At 41.3% G+C, this 22,234-nt stretch overlaps 1 protein-coding gene across 5 annotated transcripts in view; it reads left to right on the top strand.

Annotated features, from left to right (window-relative positions):
* The window catches only part of mag (myelin associated glycoprotein), a 103,317-nt gene that overhangs the window by 41,455 nt on the left and 39,628 nt on the right, over positions 1-22,234 (top strand). For all 5 annotated transcript variants that reach the window (XM_042107508.1, XM_042107510.1, XM_042107509.1 and 2 more), the window contains exons 2-6: positions 4,583-4,649; positions 8,564-8,932; positions 16,243-16,539; positions 18,628-18,885; positions 19,303-19,563. In XM_042107508.1, the coding sequence (XP_041963442.1) occupies positions 4,604-4,649; positions 8,564-8,932; positions 16,243-16,539; positions 18,628-18,885; positions 19,303-19,563 (1,231 nt within the window). In that variant the 5' untranslated portion in view covers positions 4,583-4,603. The remainder of the gene's footprint in view (positions 1-4,582; positions 4,650-8,563; positions 8,933-16,242; positions 16,540-18,627; positions 18,886-19,302; positions 19,564-22,234) is intronic.

The raw sequence follows: 22,234 nt of genomic DNA, 5'->3' as shown, positions 1-22,234 counted from the left end.
TCTGACTCATTAACCATCAGCACTGGTGCTCCCCAAGGCTGTGTTTTGAGTCCACTGCTGTACAACATCTACACACATGACTGCAAAGCCAACAGTAGTCATACCTCCATCATCAAGTTTGCAGATGACACAGTGATCTTGGGCCTGATTAGTAACAACAATGAACAGCTCTACTTGGATCAGGTTGATGAGGTGGCACAGTGGTGTCAATCTAACAGCTTGACACTGAATATCAATAAAACCAAGGAAATGTTAGTGGATTACAGAAGGCAGCAGCAGAACTACAGTTACACCCCACTAATGATCAGCGGGCAACCTGTAGAGAGAGTCACAAGTTTTAAATACCTTGGTGTACACATTACTGAAGACTTAACATGGACTGTTAACACTCAATATGTTCTGAAGAAGTCCAGACAACGACTCTACTTCCTTCGTCAGCTAAGGAAATTCAAAGTTTCTACATCCATCATGAAGGCCTTCTACACTTCAGCGGTTGAGAGTGTTCTACATTAACTGGCAGCATCATCACCTGGAATGGGAACTTCACAGTTAGAGATTGTAGTACTCTGCAGAGAGTAGTGCGCTCAGCTGAACGTACTATAAGAACTCAACTCCCTGCTCTACAAGATATCTATTCCAGAAGAGTACTCCTAAGAGCCCAAAAGATCCTGAAGGACTCTTCTCATCCTAACAATGGATTATTCCTACCGCTGAAATCAAGAAGACGCCTATGTAGTCACAAAGCCAGAACTGAGAGACTCAGGAGAAGTTTTTATCCCCAGGCCATCCGAACTCTGAACTCACACTATACTGACTTTGCACTCATTTACTCCTCAGCACTCATGACACCCCCCCCCCCCCACACACACACACCTACATGACTTTTAGCACTTTTACATCCCTCTCCCTATGCTACAGACCTTTTATTTATTTTCTTATTTCATCACACGTCAAAACACACACACACACATACACACACATCTGACTTTCTCCAACGTTTGCACATCTCCATAGAACTTTTTATTTATTATTTTTGATTTCTCCTCCATCTATCTACCCATGTCCTTGATTGCCTAGCCTTTCTGCCCCCCCCCACCCCCATCCCCAACACACACACACAAAAAAACACACACACACTTACATAATCACTGTCATCACCACACATACATACAGCACACTGCTTGCTACAGTAAGCCTCCTCTACATACTTGCTGCACACTGCCCCCCCCCCCCCCCTACATACACAGCACATTGTCTTCAGGATCTTCTCCAACACACATCCTCTACATACTTACCGCACACTGCCCCCACCTACCACTGTACACACACACACAGTCACTGCTCCACTCCCCTCCCGCCCACACACACATCTTCACTGTCATCTCTCACATACATCATACATACAGTACTCTGCTTGCAATAGTAAGTCCCTTCACCATACTTGCAGTACACTGCCTCCCCCCCCTCTCCCCTACATACACAGCACATTATTTCATCAGGAAGCTTCTCCAACACACATCCCCAACATACTTACAGCACACTGCACCCCCCCCCTCCCCAATACACAGCACATTGTCTCATGAGGAAGCTTCTCCAACACACATATTGCACACTGCCCTCTCCCCACATACACAGCACACTCTCTCATCTCCCTTGTCATCCCCCCAACACACACACCAAAACCCCTGGCAGTTGGGTTAGCCCCTTGAGCCGTGGATCTGCCCCAAGGTTTCTTCCTTGGTAAGGGAGTTTTTCCTTGCCCCTGTTGCTCTTGGGTGCTCCTTGTTGGTGCCTCAACTTTTATTAAGCTATGCAACCACCACGTCTGTCCTAGCATCACCATAGTAACCATCTCTGTATTATCTATTTTAACTATACATGATATTTTACATAATACACAACTAAAATTTACACAACTTTTGCATTTTCATGCACTGGTAATTCCTTGGAATTGCATTTCTAGTTACTACTGTAACTTATGGACCAGGGACGTGTTTATGAGGGAGGGATTAGGCCTATACTTAGACAAGAAAATGTTACAAATAGCATAATCGATTCATCGAGCAACCTAAACATGCCTCAAACTTGACGTTAGGTCTTTATCATGACCTCACATGAAATTCGACATGGGTGGGTATGTCGCTAATTTGCACACTGCAGACTGCTGTTCATTTCATTTTCACGTTGTCAGATACATAATCTGTGTACCCAAACTTTATTTTTTTTTGGTCTAAATGTAATTCATTGCATCAATTAATTGCACACTGGTGCATGGCGTAAAACTCGTTTTCCACCCGCACAAAGTTTAATTCGGTATTTTTTTTTTTTTTTTTTTAATTCGGCACGTTTATTTTTTAAACAATGCGCCCAGGGGTGTGGCAATTACCAACCTAGGGAGGGGCCTGGCGCATTGTCTAAAAATCGCTATTGTACACCTGGTCAGAAGTCTATGGCGAGTTGTTTATATGTTATTTTAAGAGCGCATTGTCAACAGTCATTTGGCAGGTGCACGCACCATCCTTCTATCATTCATGAACGAACACAGCGCACATCCATGCAAAACATTACAAATTGCACGATTACAATGGGAAACATAATTAGAATAAAGATATTAGGAAATACTGTACATCTCATGATGAGTAGTTGTTCACCATCATTTGCAAATTGGTAATGACGGTTAAAAGTGATTAAGGGAGAGGCGAGAGACACGTAGCACAGCTGAAGATGCACTGTCACGAGATATAATCAACTCCTTTGCAGGATAAATGTTGTTTTGTTCAGTCATTTGAGCAATATTTGGGTAACATAGGCTGAAAAAAGCAACACTTAACCCATTGTCAGTCAATAGTGAAAGTAACTGCATATAACTGTCTTGTCGTTGACTGACACCTTGGTGAAGTTAGTTTCACTTTGCCAATGAGTTCAAATAATAGACGAGTGCAAATGTGTGAAGGCTATGCTAGGTTTTAGTAAAGGATGGTTTAGTGGAATGACTATTCCATACGGTCTCGCAAGCAGCCTCCTTCAAATGCGCCGTTGAATGTCAAAATACTGATGCATTTATTTGACATTGCACTTTGCGCCGTTAAAGGGAATGACAGATGTCATTCTCATTGGTTTAAATGATGTTACGCCCCAAACACACCCATATGACTGATTAAAAAACCTAGGAACACCTTGTTGCGCCATGCGCTCCACGTTTGATAACGAAACCCCTCCCAATGTGAACTGGACATCCTACTAAATTTGAATAAACTTTTGACGAGTGATGATGCGCTTTAGAATGTCATGATAGGGCCCCTAGTCATCACCATAGGCTATTTGCTTTGACATTAAAAGCAATATTATGCTAGCCTGGGTTTTCCCATGCTGCCTTATGCGCGCGATTTTATTCACGCTGCTAAGCAGCCTGGATTCTATGGACTTCGTTTTCACCTCAATGAAGGAACCAATCACAGAACGGAGGGAGGGCAGCAAGACGATGACGACACACCGAAGCTATGTACAGACGCATTTGATAGACATTCGTAGCGCCCAGTCAACGGCTCTGGGCATTCGTAAAACACGTTTCAAATATGAGAAAATGAATGTCTAGTTCCCAGACCCCTTCTCAATGAGATGAGGTCTGATGTTAGCCAGGCTTTTAACTTACAACAGCCTAATTTTGAGTAGGTGTGACCCATGTCTGTTCAAAATAAAGCAGCATTACAAAGGGAATATATTTGTGTTGCATATACCAGCTTAACTAGTGTCAATTCAAAGACCTGTTATTTCCATTCTTTTGGATTAGACTAGCCCGTTTCTATGCTGGTTTCATGGAATGGCAAGAATCCGCTTCATTTGTTGTTTTAGATAACGTTGTTTTTTGCTTCTATCCACGTTATCTCTAGTGGTTCAGTTTCACTTGTGCAGTGAACACATTGATTGAGTGCTCATACCCCCTACCCTGTAATTTGTTTCTCTTTATTTAATAACACTAATTCAATTGTGGCACAAATTATCCGCGGACCAGCTCGTCTCCTCATCGAGGAGGCCCTAACGCTGCAGAACATATATAAAGAAAGCATGCTTTGGGAACAGAGCACTGTTGCATGTTCAGTATATTCATGCGTCTGTCTACACGGAAAAGGACATGTGTCTTGATGCGGTTAAATATGTTTAAATTAAATATAAACCATTATTTTGTTGGGGGTGCTATGGATAATCCAGGGGTAGCTATAGCGCCCCCTGGTGTCGCCCCTGTGCACATGTAAAGGTAAGCTACTGCCAGGATTAGTGAGTATGTTCAACCAATTGTAGTGTGCCCCTTGGGTGGAATACAGTATGTCTGGGCTGGTTTTGTTGACCTGCATTCAGCTTTTGAAAGGTCTGATCCCTGCCCCTGCTTTAGGTTAATATAAGCTGATATCATCACTGCATTCTACTGCCACCCTTACACATAGAAATGGAGGAGATAAGCCAGTGAAACATTACAACACATTCTCAACCTATTTCATTCATCAGTATTTAAACCTAGGTGTTCAAGGTGTCTGTCCTTATAGCCTCAGTTGATATTGTAAATGTAATTTCTTTCTACCTCCAGATATCTGAGGCATAGAGGACCATGAAGTGCTGGGAGCTACTTTTGCTCATTTTCATAGCAATCAAAGGTATGAAGTCGTACTTCCATCTCCTCTAGTTTTGCTTAACAGTATGGCAAACACTGTGTATACACTATTCATTTTATGTTAATGTGGTTCTAGTATTGCAGAGATGTATGCCTTTCAGGGTTCCCACCCATTTTCTTTTATAAGAGCCAGGACATATTTCCTCCATCACATTTGCGGAATGGCTGGGTTGAGTTGTTGCCAAGGTGGAGTTCTGTGTGTGTTCACACTAAGAGGAAGAGGTGGTGCTGCCGCAGAGCTGCTACTATCGTACATAGAGTTTGCCTTTGATTATGGTCATAAATCCACAGTGAATAACATTAATGTGCTGAAATGAAAACCAGAAAGCCAATTAATTACCAGAAGCTTATGACTTATCGACCAATCTTTTCAGTGTATTTCTAGACAGAACCGCTTACGTCAAGTGGGAAAAAAATAGGTGCCCCTTCTATTTCCTAGCTGAGTCCTGTTTCAGCGCGGTTTGAGCCATGTGTATGACGGCAGTATGCAGGGATGGATTACTGCACGGGCCTACCAGGCCCAGGCCCAGGGGCCCAAGAGGTCAGGGGGCCCTGAAGCCCAAGCCACTGCATGGAATCATTGCCTCAATATCAACAAATCAGGATATAGGCTATGAATCTGATTGAATTTAGTATTGGCCATCCCCAAAATGCACCAGAATACAGGAAATCACATCAAACGAATAAAAAACATTCTGGGGGAGGACCCCCAAACCCCCCCCTCCCACATATACGACAATTAGTGGGGGGCCCTTAATACATCTGGGCCCAGGGGCCTGAAAGTTCATAATCCGCCCATGGCAGTATGGCCGCTTTGACCTGTTATCGTGGGCGGAAAAATTTAAATAAACATACAACAGAGCCAGTCCGCAGATGTGACGCAATGTTCACGCCAATAATCTCGAATTTTAACCGAAAATTTAAGCAAAAAAATACCTTTTGCATTTCTCATCCGAACAACTCGACACTGAACTCACTTGTATAATTAGTAACACTCCTGCTAAGTGTAAAGTTGGCCTAACGGACACGTTCAACGATCAAAAGATATGCAAAGAACAGACAGACAAACATATAAACGATCCTCACATTATAGAGACAATAGATAGATCCTGTTTACATTTATTTTATCCATCTATCTATCTGTCCATCTCTCTGTCTGTTTTTAATGACTTCCATAGCACAGTTATTATGTATAAACCCATTATAGTGTAAGATTTTAAAAAACTTGTAATACCTCAAGGGGGAGGGAGATGGAATAACTTAATTCATGAATCAACGGACAAATTGAAGAAAACCACAGATGACTGTAAATCACTCATTTTGTAAACAAATTTATGATACTGAAAGGAAAAATATCACTGGTATGGTGACTAACCCTCATTTAGAACTAGGTTATCTCAATTCAAATACATTTCATTTTGAACATGTAACAGTCTATTCTTTCATCATTTATTTTTGTCAGTGTCTATATTTGTCATTGTCCTGTGACCAGTGACCTGAAATAACAAGATCAAAAATTCAACTGCGGCTTTCACATTCACATGCATATGTTTACTGTTATTGGAACTTTTCTTTAAATAGCTCAGTAGATGCCTATACCGGTAGTTGCAATGTCAATATCAATATCTACTGTCAGGGGAAGGAATTCCTACAACTGTGGTGCATTGAGTTCTGAAAGAAACCATTCAGATTGCATGAAAATTCCTCTTTTACATACGGCAGTCTTTGCATCAGTTAAATCAGATCTAACTTGAACATTATGCTACTCCATTTAATTGGGAACGCTTTTGAGCACGTACAAGAGGAAGATAGAGAGTTGCAGGTTCCAGCTGGCTTGTCATTGTTGATAATTGATATCTCCTTTTTATAAGAAAATTTTAAAAGGAAATCATTAAAGCAACAGTAGTCCCCAATACTGACCATTTATAAACTTTAAGAGGGCACAGCCATAGGCACAGCACTAGCCATAGAGCTGGCAAAAGATCATTGAGAACTAAACGTGTACACACAATGTTCTTAAAATGACAGTGCACGATTTATAAATGAGGTGAAGTGAAGTTGAAGTTGAAGGTGAAGTTACCCCCCCCCCCCCCAAAAAAAAAAAAAGAATTATATATATATATATAGTAACTTCACCGTGGTCTCATAGAAAACATAGCCTGAAAAAAAAAAAGAAACACACACAAAAAAAAACACTTAACACCCCAATAATGTTAATAATAATAATAAAAAAATCCTAAGGATATTTATTCTGCAGACACGTTGCTAAGGGCTGCTTACATCTCGTGAGATCTTCAGCTGTGCTTTATATGCGCATTTCGCTTCAGACCAGATTTTTCTTGGTCAGTGGCTTAATGATTTTTAGAAGGTGTGAGATATAGATTTTTGGATCATGTGCCTGACCACACCTATTTTTTTTAATTGACATGCCTGTGGGTGCAATGTTCAATTGAAGTGGAGTGCATGATGAAAAATATAGCTGGAAGTTAGAAAGTTATTATCTTTATATCCTCAACAGTGTTGAAGGTGTGGACTTTCAATGTCCAGTCATTATTGTAATCTTGACAAAAACATTTATTATGTAAGGGATAATGCCTGACGAGGTGTCCATTATCAGAAATAAATGGACAACGCAGAGTTTGCGTCGGACGGTTGCTTCCGCGAAGTCCATTTATTTCTGATAATGGACGCATCGAAGGGCATTATCCCGTTTATACCATGGTCACTTACGAAATAAATAAATATGAAATCAATTATTAATAAATGAGTTTTAGAGCTAAAATCGTTCAGCTGTTTATTGCAACGCTGTGTAATGTTAATCGGACATTTGAACAGACTAACTCAGGCGTTGTCAAGCAACGTCATAATAATTTTATAGGTGTAGTATATCACTTTTTAAACGACACTCTTTTCAACCTAGACCATGGTACATGTATAACAATCATTTATTATACGGCTCTTCACAATGCAAGTAGAACTCTCCACTGATTTGAATGGGATTTCCCAAAGTTCTACCGGTCATTATTTTCGTCTAAGGACCTCCCATTTTCATTCAAAAGTGAAGGCAGACGGTTGATCAGCTGTGTTCTAAAGAACATTTGGTTGAAGTTCAACGTGTGTTGCGAACTATTTGTTTCTCAGCAAAAGCCACAATGAAACGTTAACAAATAAATGTAAAAGAGACATATTGTGGAGTGTAGTTTTTCCTTTTGGCAAGTGGCCATATAATAAGCGGGATAATGTATAGAACGCCGGTCATTATTGGGAAAATAAGTCCCTTCAGGGTGAAGCAAGTCCGGTTCGCCCTGTCGGGACTTATTTTCCCAATATTGACTGGTGTTCTATACATTATCCCTTACATAAGATTTACTATCAAACATATAAGATTGTTACTTGATTTGTGGATAAATGACCACTTATCTTTTAAAAATAATGGGTTACACTTTACTTGACAGTATCGACATAAGAGAGACATGACACTGTCATGAACGTGTCATAAACAAGTCATAAACGTTTATGACATAAAGCTTCTGTTATTACATGTAAGTGACATTCAGTTTTTAAATTCGGGTTAAATTCGGGTTAAAAATTAGGATTAGGGTTAGGGTTCATGTGTCATGACAGTGTCATGTCACTCTTATGTCGATACTGTCAAGTAAAGTGTAACTGTATAATGTTACAGTAGTAGTAAAGTAAGAATAAGTAAGTTAATGTTATGGTAAATATATATTTATATACAACTGATGATTTGTGATATAAAAACAATAAATGCTTAAGATATATTGTTAATTTGTGAATATGCCTGCTCATCTCTGATTCAGTTCTTCTGGTCTGTTACCCTTTCTTTTTTCCCTCTCAATTTTCCTCTTCCTTTTCTTACCCTCTCAACTTTCTAAGTTGTCAAAACACAGTGGAATGTATGGATGCCACGGGATATCTCAGCCATGACCAACTCATGTGTAGTTATCCCCTGTTCATTTATGTACCCTTCGGGAGTCAGGCCTTATCGTGGGGTCCATGGAATATGGTATTTTGGTCAGCCATATCCACAGTTATTCCCTCCTGTGGTATTCAAATCTCGGACAGACATTGTGCACGAGAGTTACAAAGGCCGCACTAAACTACTTGGTGACCTGCACCAGAAGAACTGTACACTGAGGATCAGCAACATCGGTCCTGAGCACTCTGGAAGATACTACTTTCGTGCAGACCTTGGTGGAGCCAATATTTATACATACCCAGATTTTTCAGAAGTAAAGGTCCTGGGTGAGTCATTTGTGGTGGCTAATGATGATGCTCATGAATGAATGTTTAAGCTTATGCCCTAATTACTAGGCTTGTGTCTTGTTAAATGTATAATTGTATTGCCTCTACTTAATTACATTTGATACAAGGAAGTTTATTGTCACATGCATATAGTTACTGGAAGTAAGAAATGCAGTGAAATTATGTCTGGTGTCAGCCTATTTGTGCAAAGTGGGGGGGGGGGTAAAAAGTGCAGTAGAAGAGGGGTTATGTGCTTCACTTACAAAATATATCTGTTTCCAGGGCAAGATGGTCAATGCTAGCCTGACGAGCCAGACCCACATTAAAATGTAGGGTCTGGGCACTCACCGTTCGCAGTGCTCAGTCCGAGGGGCGGGATAATCAGTTGTCTTTCAAATTCCCTCTGCATGCAATAGGACAGCGGACAAAGGACATCTTATTTGTTTTCAAGTAGCAGGGAATTCAAGCCAAACCGTTGCAACTCTGCCATCAATCATTATGTTAAGCCCACACGATTTCATTGGCCTGATTGAGTTTCAATTTCTGGATCTCACAAGCCAACGGAGATTTGCTAGACTAGCCCTGGCAACAAATATAATTTGCTGCCGCTAGGGGTGCTTCTAGCTTTCTAGGCTAGGCCAATGCTTTCTAGACTAGGTCAATACTTTCATACCTAAATACATGAATGTTCTGACTAACAAAGACAGTCAATTCCAAAATAAAGGGTGTAGCTGCTCCCAAACTTATTCTTCTGGTCAGACTAAAACGTACGCTTTAACTGATGTTTGTCAATGTTCGTCAATTCGACACAACTTCAAGCACATTCAATTACCGTCAAACACCGTGAAAAACTGAAATTAAGTATATAATTACTGTACATCAGCATGTTCTTAGGCTACGTTTATACATGGCCGGCTATTTTCATAAACGGACATTTCACCCTCTCCGTTTTCAAAAATAACATCGTGCACACCTGTCAGTTTTCAGAGAAGTTTCCCCGTGTATAAATGCCGTCAAGAGCATGCCAAACCTGTCGGTGACAGTGTAAGGAGAAGCTCAATCCCACGTTAGCCAATCAGAATCCCGAAAAATAGCAACAACAGCAACAAATCTCGTTTGCTATTTCTCGTTGCACAAACGTAAAAATGAGGTCCACCTTAATAGCATCGATGATCAGTAGCCAAACAAATTGTAAACATAAGTCGCTCACATGACATTAAGGATTTTCTGGCGCGTAATGTGACGTTTGAGAACCTAAAACCCCGTTTCTCTCAGTTGACACGACATCAGAACGTCATCATCACTGCGCCTTCCCTTCGTGTAAACGGGGCCTTAACATCTATAGATATTCAATAGCATCTTGCTCAGGTGTTAAACTACCATTAATGACCTTAAGAAACATTTGTACTGTTATACATTACAATACAAACATGAATTGCACATCACAAACCAACAGAGGTGGACAGAGTACACAGCTTCATTACTTCAGTAAAAGTACAGATACCCTTTGCTAAATTTTACTCAAGTACAAGTAAAAGTACAACAGTCAGATGTCTACATAGGTACTGAAGTACTTGTTTTTAAAAGTACTTGAGTATCAAGAGTACAAGAGTAGCCTACATTTTCTAAATATTGCATTACTACTGCCACAGTGCTACATTTATGTACAGAAACGTCCTACATGGAGTTATGAAAAATGTTAATGTTAATACCTTGGAGAATGTAAAAGTAAAATCAAGTCATCTTTTTACCATGTTGCCAGGGATGGGCAGTATTTCTAATACATCTATTTAAAATACATATTTCAAATACATGTACAAAATACTATTTTGTAATTGAAACACTTGAAGCAAAAAACTTGTCATTAACAAGTTAAATTATTTTCATTAACAAGTTAAATTAAATCATTAACTTGTTCAGAAAATTGAAATAATCTGGCGAGGTGGGGCCACAGGTTGGCACATTCCCGGGATGGACCTGCTGCGTCTTCATCCATTGTTTCGTCCATGGTTTCGTCTCTTATCTAAATCTGACCATGGAGTTGACTTTGGCGGAAAGCTAAAGGTGATTGCTGATAGGCTGTCCCAATCAGTGGTGCCTGCACAATCCAATCACGTTTGAGAGGGAAACAACAAATTGAGGGTTTCCGAGATTTTTCTTTTTTCCTTTTTTTTAGAAGAAGTAACGGGTACTCACGGTTATGGATAGAAATGTAGTGGAGTAAAGAGTACAATATTTGCCTCTCAAATGCACTTGAGTAAAGTCATGAGCAGTGTTGTATAAAGTCCTAGAAAGCAATACTTGAGTAAAAGTACAAGTATCGTACTAGAAAAAGACTTTGGTAGAAGTGAAAGTTACCTTTTAGAATATTACTTAAGTAAAAGTATTAAAGTATCTGATATATACTGTACTTAAGTATCAAAAGTAATTTTCTGATATTTAATGTACTTAAGTATTTGAAGTAAAAGTAAAAAGTAAAAAGCAAGCGGTTTTATTTTTAACTTGTATTTATTAATATAAACTTTTATTTTGTCTTTCTTTTTTTTTTTGTTGGGGGGGGGGTCTTTTTATGCCTTTGATTTGACAGGACAGTGGAGAATGACAGGAAGTGAGTGGGAGAGAGAGAGTCGGGGTGGGATCCGGAAAGGACCACGGGGCGGGAATCGAACCTGGGTCGCCGGCGCACAGTGCAGGTGCCCCAGCCAGCCGCGCCACAGCTGGGGCCTATTTTGGCTTTCTTATAGTAAAGCATAAAGCATATTCAGGGTTCCCATATCTTCTATCAAAGAAAAAAACAGAAACAGAAATTTCACTTTTGTATGAACTTCAGGTAAAAATGAAAAATAAATAACTTATTTCTTTAAAAAAAAAATGACTTGCTGGTAGGGAGAACATTTTGGTCATGTGGTATGAGCATTTCTAGGGCTTACTCCCCAGGTCACCATCTCACTCTCTCACACACACACCTATGTCCAGCTACTAATATGCCAGTCATTAGTTAAAACTGAAAAGGTGTTCATCTTCAAAAGAAGCTGGTTTTCAAAGTTGCCAGAATTCAGTGCCCGGGAGTTTCAGGCCCAAGACCGGCCCACGTTTTCCATAGTGGTGGAAATTGGATAAATGAAGCAACATTTCAGCTCTTACTATCCTGTAGTGTTTATTATTACCATGGTTCAACAAATGTGTAAAGGTTATATAATAATTCACTTCAACTGAGAACCTAACAAAAAAGATTCCACTATTCCACAAGTTAACAAAAACAGAAAGAAAGAAAGAATGCCTTTGAAATGTAGCCTATCCCACGCTTCCACAAAGAGGCATATTGAACTAATGTTTAGGCTACATGTTTTTTGCATGGGTAGGCTATATTGTTGTTTGGTGATTTAGCCTACTCTTTTACTACACCCTCTTCTGAGCAAACAAGGCATATAGGTTTATCATGTAGGCTAATTGCTCTTTCTTACATTAAATAACTTTAAATTATCCTCTCCCTGTAGTCATGGCCTCCTCATCACTAATTTCGGGCTCATCATTTTCAGTGGTCGACTGGTTGATCTGCTGCTCAGTCTCTCCTGGCCTCTTTCTACCATCCATCCTTCCTGACGTTTGTGTCTACTGTAGGGCCGGCTTGGCTATCCGTACCTGAGAAAACTTTTTGGAAAAGACGGGCTATATGGACCCAACCAACTCTTTTTGGGAGGGGAGAACTCCCTCACGTAGGCTACAACCCATGCAGAGGCATTGCATTTGTGTCATGCACAGAATGCGGAACGTGTCCTACTTAAAAAAGATAGACTAACGTGACAAATGTCAATATTTTTTTCCTCGACCGGCCCAAAAGTGAAGCGGCCCACCGGGAATTCTCCCGATTACCCACCCCAGGCCTGATTCAGTCTTGCTGTTCTTGGACTGAAGACAAGTCGCGATGCTAAATAGGCTTTCACAGGCCGCTGAGGCAAGGTAGCGGAGTGAGAAACATTTCTTGCAAATACGGCCACGGGTGTATGACGTTCTCTTCACCACTACCCTGTTTACCGAGTTCACCACTATCGTCAGGGTGGTCGTCTATGATAACGGGAGGTCCTCCAGTAGGTGCCCGTGCTTCCATGGGGGTTTCAGTTGTGCGTCCTCCTCCTTTAGCAACAAACAAGCGCTGAAATAGAGCGTGCGGAGCGTGCGTAATGCAATCTAGGAGCAGTGATTCGCCAAACCTCCCTTATTGCAGTCGCACACATTTCTTCTAATTTTATGTTTTAGTAACGAGTAACGAAGATGCTTAGTGGAAATATAACGGAGTAAAAGTATACATTTTATCTAGGAAATGTAGTGGAGTAAAAGTAAAAGTTGACATAAATTTAAATAGCGAAGTAAAGTACAGATACGTTAAATTTCTACTTAAGTACAGTAACGAAGTATTTGTACTCCGTTACATTACAACACTGGTCATGAGTACTCCCCAAAAATGATACTCGAGTAAAGTACAGATCCCTCAAAATTAGTCAAGTACTGTACTCAAGTAAATGTACTCCGTTACTGTCTGGCTCTGCAAACCAACATACCGTGTGCGCCTTCCGACCAGAGTTGCTGTAACACTTAACTGTATTTCTTTCTTTAGCACACCCAACTCTGTGTACAGTGTAGCACCAAAAGACTGTATGCACATTGTGCACCCCTAGTTAGGCTGATCACACACAATTTACAATTAAATGCAACTCAACAGTTCGACCTGTAGGTGTCAGTATTACTACGACATTTTTAAATCAATCTCATATAGAAATATAGCTGCAAGAAGCAAAGACTCGCTCTCAAGCTCATTCGCTTGCTGCCCCCTTCGAGCTTAGGCTGAAGCATAGGCTACTACAATTGTTGCCGCGACTCAAGGCATTCCAGCCTACAAATTTAATAAAACGTAGGCCTAAATCATGCATAATTAAACAATAACTCAATGTAGGCTACTTGGCTACGCAAAAAGGTTTCCATTACAGCACAGCCCCTGTTCAATGAACGCTGCCTTGTCTCGCAATAAATAGTGGTGTAAATCCTGGCATTTTTCCAACTGCATGAAACGTAATAGTGAACCATCAAAAAAAAAAAACAGATTTCAGTGCCCATCAGTCCCAACATTTAGCAATATAATCAAAAAGTCCAAACCCCACACACACACACAGATAAACCCTTTCCGCCACACACCCCATTAGCCCCCATTACCCCCCCCCCCCCCCCCCCCCCACACACACACCCCCCTCCATACACATACCTAGCTTCATTTTTATATGTGAAAGCCTTGCTGAGAATGAGTTTTCCTAACATTTTCCTAACTCTTGCACCCCCTTAGTGGTCACAGGTCAACATATTTTTTGTACATCCTCAGGATTTGGTCCTGAGTAAGTTCACTTCCTGTTTGGCGGCAATTTCAATTGGTTGGTTGGTGGTTCATGAAAATCGGTTCTATGGACTGCCATAGACTCCCATTGCAGAAGAAAGTTGCATAATAATAGGAAAAGGTACAATCACTAATGGTGCCTCGCAGCTTCGCTGCTTGGCCCCCAATCCCAAACTTTTTTTCCTGTGTACCACCACCTATATCCTGACTCGGCTCGCGTACCCCCACCATCTGACACATCACCATCTGACACATAAAAACGTAACACATTCTATTGACACATTCCAGGCATCATGTTTAATTAGCCGCCCTACATGACAAATAACAAAATCAAAATGTGCAACTGGTCTATGAGCACTCTTACTTTTAAAAGTTCAACTCAACCCAGATGGATGGTCCAGCCAAACAAGGGGGTGTCTAAACCCTTTGTTTATTGCCTCCCTGGTTACAGTCATGAGTATGAATTTAGACATACTGTATATATTTCTGATGTTATCATTTGCTCTGAAACCACTGAATCAAAGTGTGAACAAAACAACGATCTGAACAATTTGTTGTAGGCCTACTGTTTATCTCCCTCTGTGTTAGAAATGCACACACCATCTGCTGTTTGCCATTCCCCCGTCCTTGTGGGAATGTAGCCAGAGCAGGGTCCAGAATATAATGCAGCAGCAAACAAGAAAACATTTGGAAAAATTCAATGTGCCAAAATACAGATCTGAGAGCACTGACACAGCTGTTCTCTCATCTCCTGTGTGTCTCCCTCTCTGATGAACTTCCTGTCCTCTTAAGAATCCTCCACTAATTGCAACAAGCTCCTCCCCCTGACAGGTGTTATAATTAATCATCAACCTGAAGGCCAATAGACCTCTGAAGTTCTCAGAAGCTACCATCTTTGCCCATATAAGGAGATCTGGTGTCTTGTGATTTTTCCTATGGGAAAATAACATGGGGATTTTGAATTATCACACCTGTTCACTCTCAGAGGAACGGAGAAATCTGAAATGCAGTCCCTCAGCACTACACACTTTTGTCCTCTGCCTTTGAGTGGGTATTGTGATCTACGGTGATTCGGTGATTTTTGCTACCCCAGAGCTAACTTGCAATGTAGTTAGCTTCAGTTAACACCCGGATCTCCTTATATGGGCAAAGATGGCAGCTTTGGTTCCTTTTGTAGGCAAACTTCAGATGTCTTATACCAGCCCAACCATCTAGCTATTCTGAACGAGCTTGAGGACGGACAAAAAATGTAAAGCCAAAATCTATCATTACATGGTTTAGATTAGATTAGATTCAACTGTCATATTGTGCAGAGTACAAGTACAAAGACAACGAAATGCAGTTTGCGTCTGCAAAAAAAGCAGTGCAAAAAAAGCAGAAAAGTGCAATGTGATAAAAAAAAAAAAAAAAAAAAAAAAAAAATATATATATATATATATATGCAGTGTATTAGCAGTAACCATATACTATTTTGATCCTGTGAGGGAAATGTGGTCTCTGCATTTATCCCAATCTGTGATTTAGTGAAACACACTCGGCACACAGTGAGGTGAACCACACACTAATCCCGGTGCAGTGAGCTGCCTGCATCAAAAGCGGCGCTCGGGGAGCAGTCGGGTTCGAATCGGCAACCCTCCGGTTACAAGTCCCTCCGGTTACAAGTCCGAAGTGCTAACCAGTAGGCCACGGCTGCCCCTATATTAGAGCAAAATAAATATGGCTATGTAGTTTGAACAATGTATGAACAACATGTACAGTTATATTCAGTGTAGTAGCAGTACAATTATAAGAGTTCATACTAAATTTAAGATAAATTATTACTCCATTAAATCACTATAGTGTGATGTGGGGGTTCCATAAACCCACATTGTTACACTTTTCATTTTACAATTCTGTTGTCTAATTTCTCATTTCCTTTTTCCCTCAGACCAACCAAACATTGATGTACCTGAGGAAATTGTTAGTGATGACAGCCTTGATTTGACATGTTATGCTCCAGACAACTGTCCTGATATGAGCCCTGAAATACACTGGATGTACACAGATTATCTACCAGACCCACTCTTCACTGCAGACTACTTGGAAGACAGTAACACAGCTGTGATATCCAGCACTTTAACTTTTACCCCCAGACCAATGCACAATGGCCAACTGCTTGGCTGTCGAGTTCACTATCCAAACACCACCTTTGTGTATGAACATCTCATTTCATTGGATGTAAAGTGTAAGTTGTGTAAAATGGCTTCCGCTTCATTTAACATCAAGTCAAGTCAAGTCAAGTCAAGTTTCTTTTTATATAGCACATTTCATACACAGGGGTAATTCAGTATGTTCCAGTCTGGTGCGCCCTGATGAGCACAAACTCTATGAGAGGGTGCTCGGTGGTAGTGGGGGAGGGGCATGAGAGTTGTAAGCATTCAACATTTTGGCCCCTCAATCTGTCAGACTTGCTAACTGCAGCTTTAAGTAGTGGTCTACTGTCAAGTGCTTTTAACCGATGGCCACTTTGAATTGTCCCGCTACTGCTGCAGCCTGCACGCACTGCTCTTCTCAAGATTGGATCAGAGCCGTAGTCTACTACATTACCTGACTGGGCCAATGGTTGTAGATCAGTGAGTGTAGTGCAGTGAGGTTCAGTCCCTGCTTTGCAAAGTGTTGGAAGGTGAAGGGCAAGCTGCTGACACATTCTGAAAATGTATACAAGTGCCAAAACAGTCAGTTTCCTATCGAAAACGGCAGCAATCACTTTTTTTTTTTTACTGTTCACTCAACGGAGCTGGGGGGAGGGGCAAGCAGGGTCGCCGGGCTTTGACCAGTGGTGGCCGTGGCCACCCTTGGCCACCACGTAGCTCCGCCCCTGTTTTCAATGTTCTCCTGAGACCATACCTGTCAACACTCCTGTTTTTCCCGGGTTTCTCCCGTATTTCAAGGTCATCTCCCAACACCCTCCCGTTTTGTTATTTCTCCCGGAAAACTCCCGTAATTTGCATGGCCATTAAACTTACTTTTAAAATCATTGATGCATTCAGGTTGCCAGATTGTGTATGATATACACCCTACACATACACGATCACTTAGTTTCAATTTCAACCGTTTTGTCATAGGCTATTTTTTTTTTTTTTGTCAAAGCTGGCAACCCAAAACCCAAATAAGGAAGCGGGTGCCAACTGCGCAGCCGGAGTCTCGTCGTAAGCAAGCGGGCTAGATGAATGGCCTACTCCAGAACTAGCTGCTGTGAAATTTTTGGGAATTTATTTATAGTTGATACACTGAACTTGTTCCCTCGGAACCAAATCTGACAGCAAGGAGCTTTGGAGTTTTGGAAGTAGGCTGCAGGCAGGCAGCTGGTGGATACATAACTGGCATGCGTAAGGTAATGGTAATGGTAAGGTAAAAGCAACGACCGAAATGCAGTGTTGAAACACGTGTATGAAACGTATTAAATATGCAAACACAGATCCGGTATAAACACTGACCCCCCCGAAAAAAAATCTCCCGTTTTTGGAAAGCTAAATGTTGACAGGTATGCCTGAGACTCGAGAGAGCTGGACGGTGTTTACTGATGAGGCATGTCTGATTTATTTATTTAGTGATTTTTAAACAAGGAGTAGTGCTTTAAAGTAAATTATGTGACTTACTAGAAGCCTAGTGCCTTGACTTATGTATTGGAGTAATGTGGACAGTTCTTTTAGTTTTCTAAAAGCTGCTGCATTTTGCATCACCTGCCCTTCATCGCCAACAAACCTCAAAACTAAGTACTAAGTACTTAGTAGCTTTATTTGTGTAACTTTTAATAATAAATGTGTATGATTATGGTGTGACAGCAAATGGTTAATTAGCCAGGCTAACACCCATCAGTTTCTATTTCAAAGAGGCGTAACCAGAGGTTACGCTGTACACTAGAACAAATGCAATAAGATCTAAGATTTGTCTGTTTGACAGTCAATAAACTGTTTAAGCGTTATACAATTACAGGAGACATAGAGCCATTGTACTGAAAAAATCATACTGAAATGGTTTGAAATACTTTATAAATGCAATTGTAAAAGGCAAGGCAATCCAGCAACAATTAAGCATTTTATTTATAATCAGTCATTAAAACAGCTCAACTGCTGTAGTTTTGAAAGGCTGCATTAATCCCTGACTTGACCTGCCAACCAATGGTCACTTGATGTGGAATGACGTTAATGGTAATGATAGTATTTCATTTTGTAATAGACTTTCAAATAGTAAAATCTGTTATGTCATGTTATACGTCATGTTCAATGTATAGAGACTATGAGTGTGAATCATTTTCATTGTCAATTGACAGATGCTCCCCAAACTGTGTGGGTAAATGTGTCCCAAGAGGTCATGGAAGGAAGTTCAGTGGTGCTTCACTGTGAAGTAGACAGTAACCCAGTGTCCCGCATCTCTTGGCACTTTGGTGATGAAGAGCTTCTGTCCGATACAGCTTCAAATGTCTCACTCTACCTAGAGGACGTGAATCCTACCCAGGAGGGTATCTACACCTGTGTTGGTGACAATGGCTATGGTGTTATGAACACCTCCATGTACCTGGCTGTCAAGTGTGAGTTTACACAATGCCTAAACGTCCTGGGGGTTCCCTGAGTATGAACAAGCTTGTTGTTAGGGGTAATTAATGATGTTTCAGGTGCTTGACTTGCCTTGATAATGCTTAGGCATCATGCTGCAGAAAACTACTTTTTTATGTTGACAAAGTCAACAAAGTCGATTTGACTGTTTCTTTCCCTGCCTGTAATGGCCATATAAAGGAAATGGTCATAGAGCATTGACAAGTTAAAAAAGCATGTCTTCATGACTCTCATTTACTATATTTCATTGCAAATGTACTGAAACATTCTGTCATGGCATGACATGGAGGCAATCATGCATCTACTGTAAATATGTTTTCTTTCTTTTATCATCTACCTCTCTCTGTCTCCCTCTCATCTCATGCAATTTCATGTTCCTCATGCTTTTGCAGATCCACCCCGTGATCCTTGGGTGAACAGTTCTCTGACAGTGCTGGAGGGTTCATCCATATACCTCCACTGCAACACACAAGGCAGCCCAGTGCCTACTCTTACTTGGCTAAAGGATGGGGAGCTGGTGGGCACCATTATAGCTGATGAGCTTTCTGTCTTGGAACTGGTGGAGCTGACACCTCAAGAAGGTGGCCAGTATCGTTGCTTGGCTGAGAATGAGCATGGGCGTTCATCCAGCTCACTTAACATCACAGTGGAGTGTATGTAATTAGTCTTACCAATATATCATTAACTAAATGTAATTTCTGTAATATGGAATTAATATGTGTGTGCCATCCTTTTGCAAATAATTTGTCTGACAGTGGTTAAATGGAGCTGGAATCTTTTAGAGAGGGTATTGTAGCTTGGGTGATGCAGTCTGGATGGGCTGTCACTACTCCCTCCCTACCACCATCTCCTTTCTTCTTGGCATTGTTGATCCCTTTGGGTATGCCTTGGCACTACAGTGGTTTGGTGGATTTCCTCTCTTTTTTTAATCATGGCTGCTCAAACCCTTTCCAAATGAAGTCTGTTTGATTAGTATGCTTAATTGATTATGTCAGCACCCAAATATGTTTTACATTAATCAACTAGAATTGCATCTCCGAGGGGGCTTGATCAGGTGCAGTTTGCCAAAAAGGATTGTAATAGTACCTCATTTTTGAAAATCAGGCACATGGATCAAAAGTTATCTGCATTAATGCAACATCCAATAAGACAAAATGCATAAATAAAGTGGTTTCTATGCTGATTGCTAGGGTAATCATGTTGGTTGCTATGGTGGTTGCTAGGGTCACATTATAGTGGTGGTTGCTAGGTTGTTGCTAGGGTAATTAAGATGGTTGCTTGGGCGTTGCTAGGGTACATATGGTGGTTGCTATGTTAAATAATGTGGCTGTTATGCTGGTTGCTACGGTTAAAGCCAAGCCATGTGTATACAGGTTCGCACAGTCACATCTTTCGTGTATACAGGTCATGTGCATGGTCTACTGTGGATCTACAAATATTTGTTTGACATGAATTGGCTTTTACATGACCTGTTTAAACATAAATTGACCTTTTGATTGGATTGAGCTAGCTTCTATCGGCACAGCCACACCAACCTCTTCCCAGTTTATCTGATGAATATTTACAATTAATCATGAAATTTGTTTCAAATTAAACAAAAACAAGCTAGACGGAGCGGTGTCAGTCTCTCCAGCGTCCCTGTAACCTAGCAACATAGTACACAACAAAAGGGTTATGGGATTTGGCAGACGCCTGTCCAAAGTGACATACAAATACAAAACAATATAATATTTTAATTTAACAGGGAACAGATTAAAATGTTGGTCAGACTATAATAAGGAGAATAGCAATAATAAACAACAATGTCAATTCAATCCATAGCCTAATGAAATAAAAACAATATTATATAAACCATAACGCATAAGAAGCGCTCAATGAACTAAGTGCATAAATAGTACTATATATATATATATATATATATATATATATATATATATTATATTTTCTTATTGCTTAATCAAAGAAGTCGGAAAATGAATGTATTGTCTCGCACACGCACAGAATAATAATAATAATAATAACTTCAATTTATATAGCGCCTTTCAAGATACCCAAGGTCGCTTTACAAGAGTGGGAGTAGGGGGGCAGGGGCAGGGTAGGGGTTTAGGGAGGGTAGGCAAGAGAGAAGAGGTGTGTTTTGAGGTGCTTTTGGAACTGTGTCAGAGAAGTGGCGGAACGGATAGGAGGGGGCAGGGTGTTCCAAAGGGTAGGGGCAATTGCACAGAAAGCCCTGCCACCAAAGGTCTTGAGTCTGGTGCGGGGAGTGGAGAGTAAGTCCTTGCTGGTGGAGCGCAGGGACCGTGACTGGGTGTACGGGTGGAGGAGGTCAGTGATGTACTTGGGTGCCAGTGAGTGAAGTGATTTGTAGGTGAGGAGGAGGATTTTGTAGCTGATGCGTTGTTTGATTGGCAGCCAGTGGAGCTTCTTAAGGGCTTGGTGTGGGTTAACACCCTGGCAGCTGAGTTCTGGACATACTGCAATCTGTCTAGGGCTTTGTTGGGCAGCCCAGACAGGACACCATTGCAGTAGTCCAGACGGGAGGTGACAAATGCATGAATGAGAGTTTCGGTGACTGAGTCGGTGAGCTGAGTCAGAAACCGAGTCCATGGTTGCGGATGATCTGACCGAGGGGGAGCAAGTAGATGGTAAAGAGGAGGGGGCCAAGGACAGATCCCTGGGGGACGCCATGGTTAACTGTTGCAGTGGTGGAGTAGGAGCCTTGCAGAGTGATGTATTGTTTACGGTTGGAGAGGTAAGACTGGAACCAAGAGAGAGCAGTGTCGGTAAGGCCGATGAGCTCAGAGAGACAGGAGAGGAGGATGGAGTGGGAAATGGTATCGAAGGCAGCAGAGAGGTCGAGGAGGATGAGGATGGAAACAAGGCCGTTGTCTGCAGCAATCAGGAGGTCGTTTGTTATTTTGATGAGGGCGGTTTCGGTGCTATGATGGGGTCTGAAGCCCGATTGGAGAGGTTCAAAGAGCTCATGGTGGGACATGGGATGTTGTAGCTGGGCAGCCACTGCTCTTTCCAAGATCTTGCTCAGGAACGAAAGGTTGGAGATCGGACGGTAGTTGTTGGGGTCATCTGGGTCCAGGCCTGTCTTTTTGAGTGTTGGGGTCACGGCCGCCAACTTAAAGCTGGAGGGTACCACACCAGAGCCAAGTGAGGCGTTGATGATGTCAACCACCGGGGGGCAAATTGTGGGGAGACAGGACTTCACAAGGGTCGTGGGTAGTGGATCCAGACTGCAGAATGAAGTCCCGGCTTTGGTCAAGAGGTCGAGGACTTGATCAGCATCCAACATGGAGAAGGTGGAGAGGCGGC

This window comes from Alosa sapidissima, chromosome 10 (assembly GCF_018492685.1).
Source record: "Alosa sapidissima isolate fAloSap1 chromosome 10, fAloSap1.pri, whole genome shotgun sequence".
NCBI classification, from domain to species: domain Eukaryota; kingdom Metazoa; phylum Chordata; class Actinopteri; order Clupeiformes; family Clupeidae; genus Alosa; species Alosa sapidissima.
The sequence above is the reverse complement of the archived record's forward strand: the minus strand, read 5'-3'. Positions and strand labels throughout refer to the sequence as shown.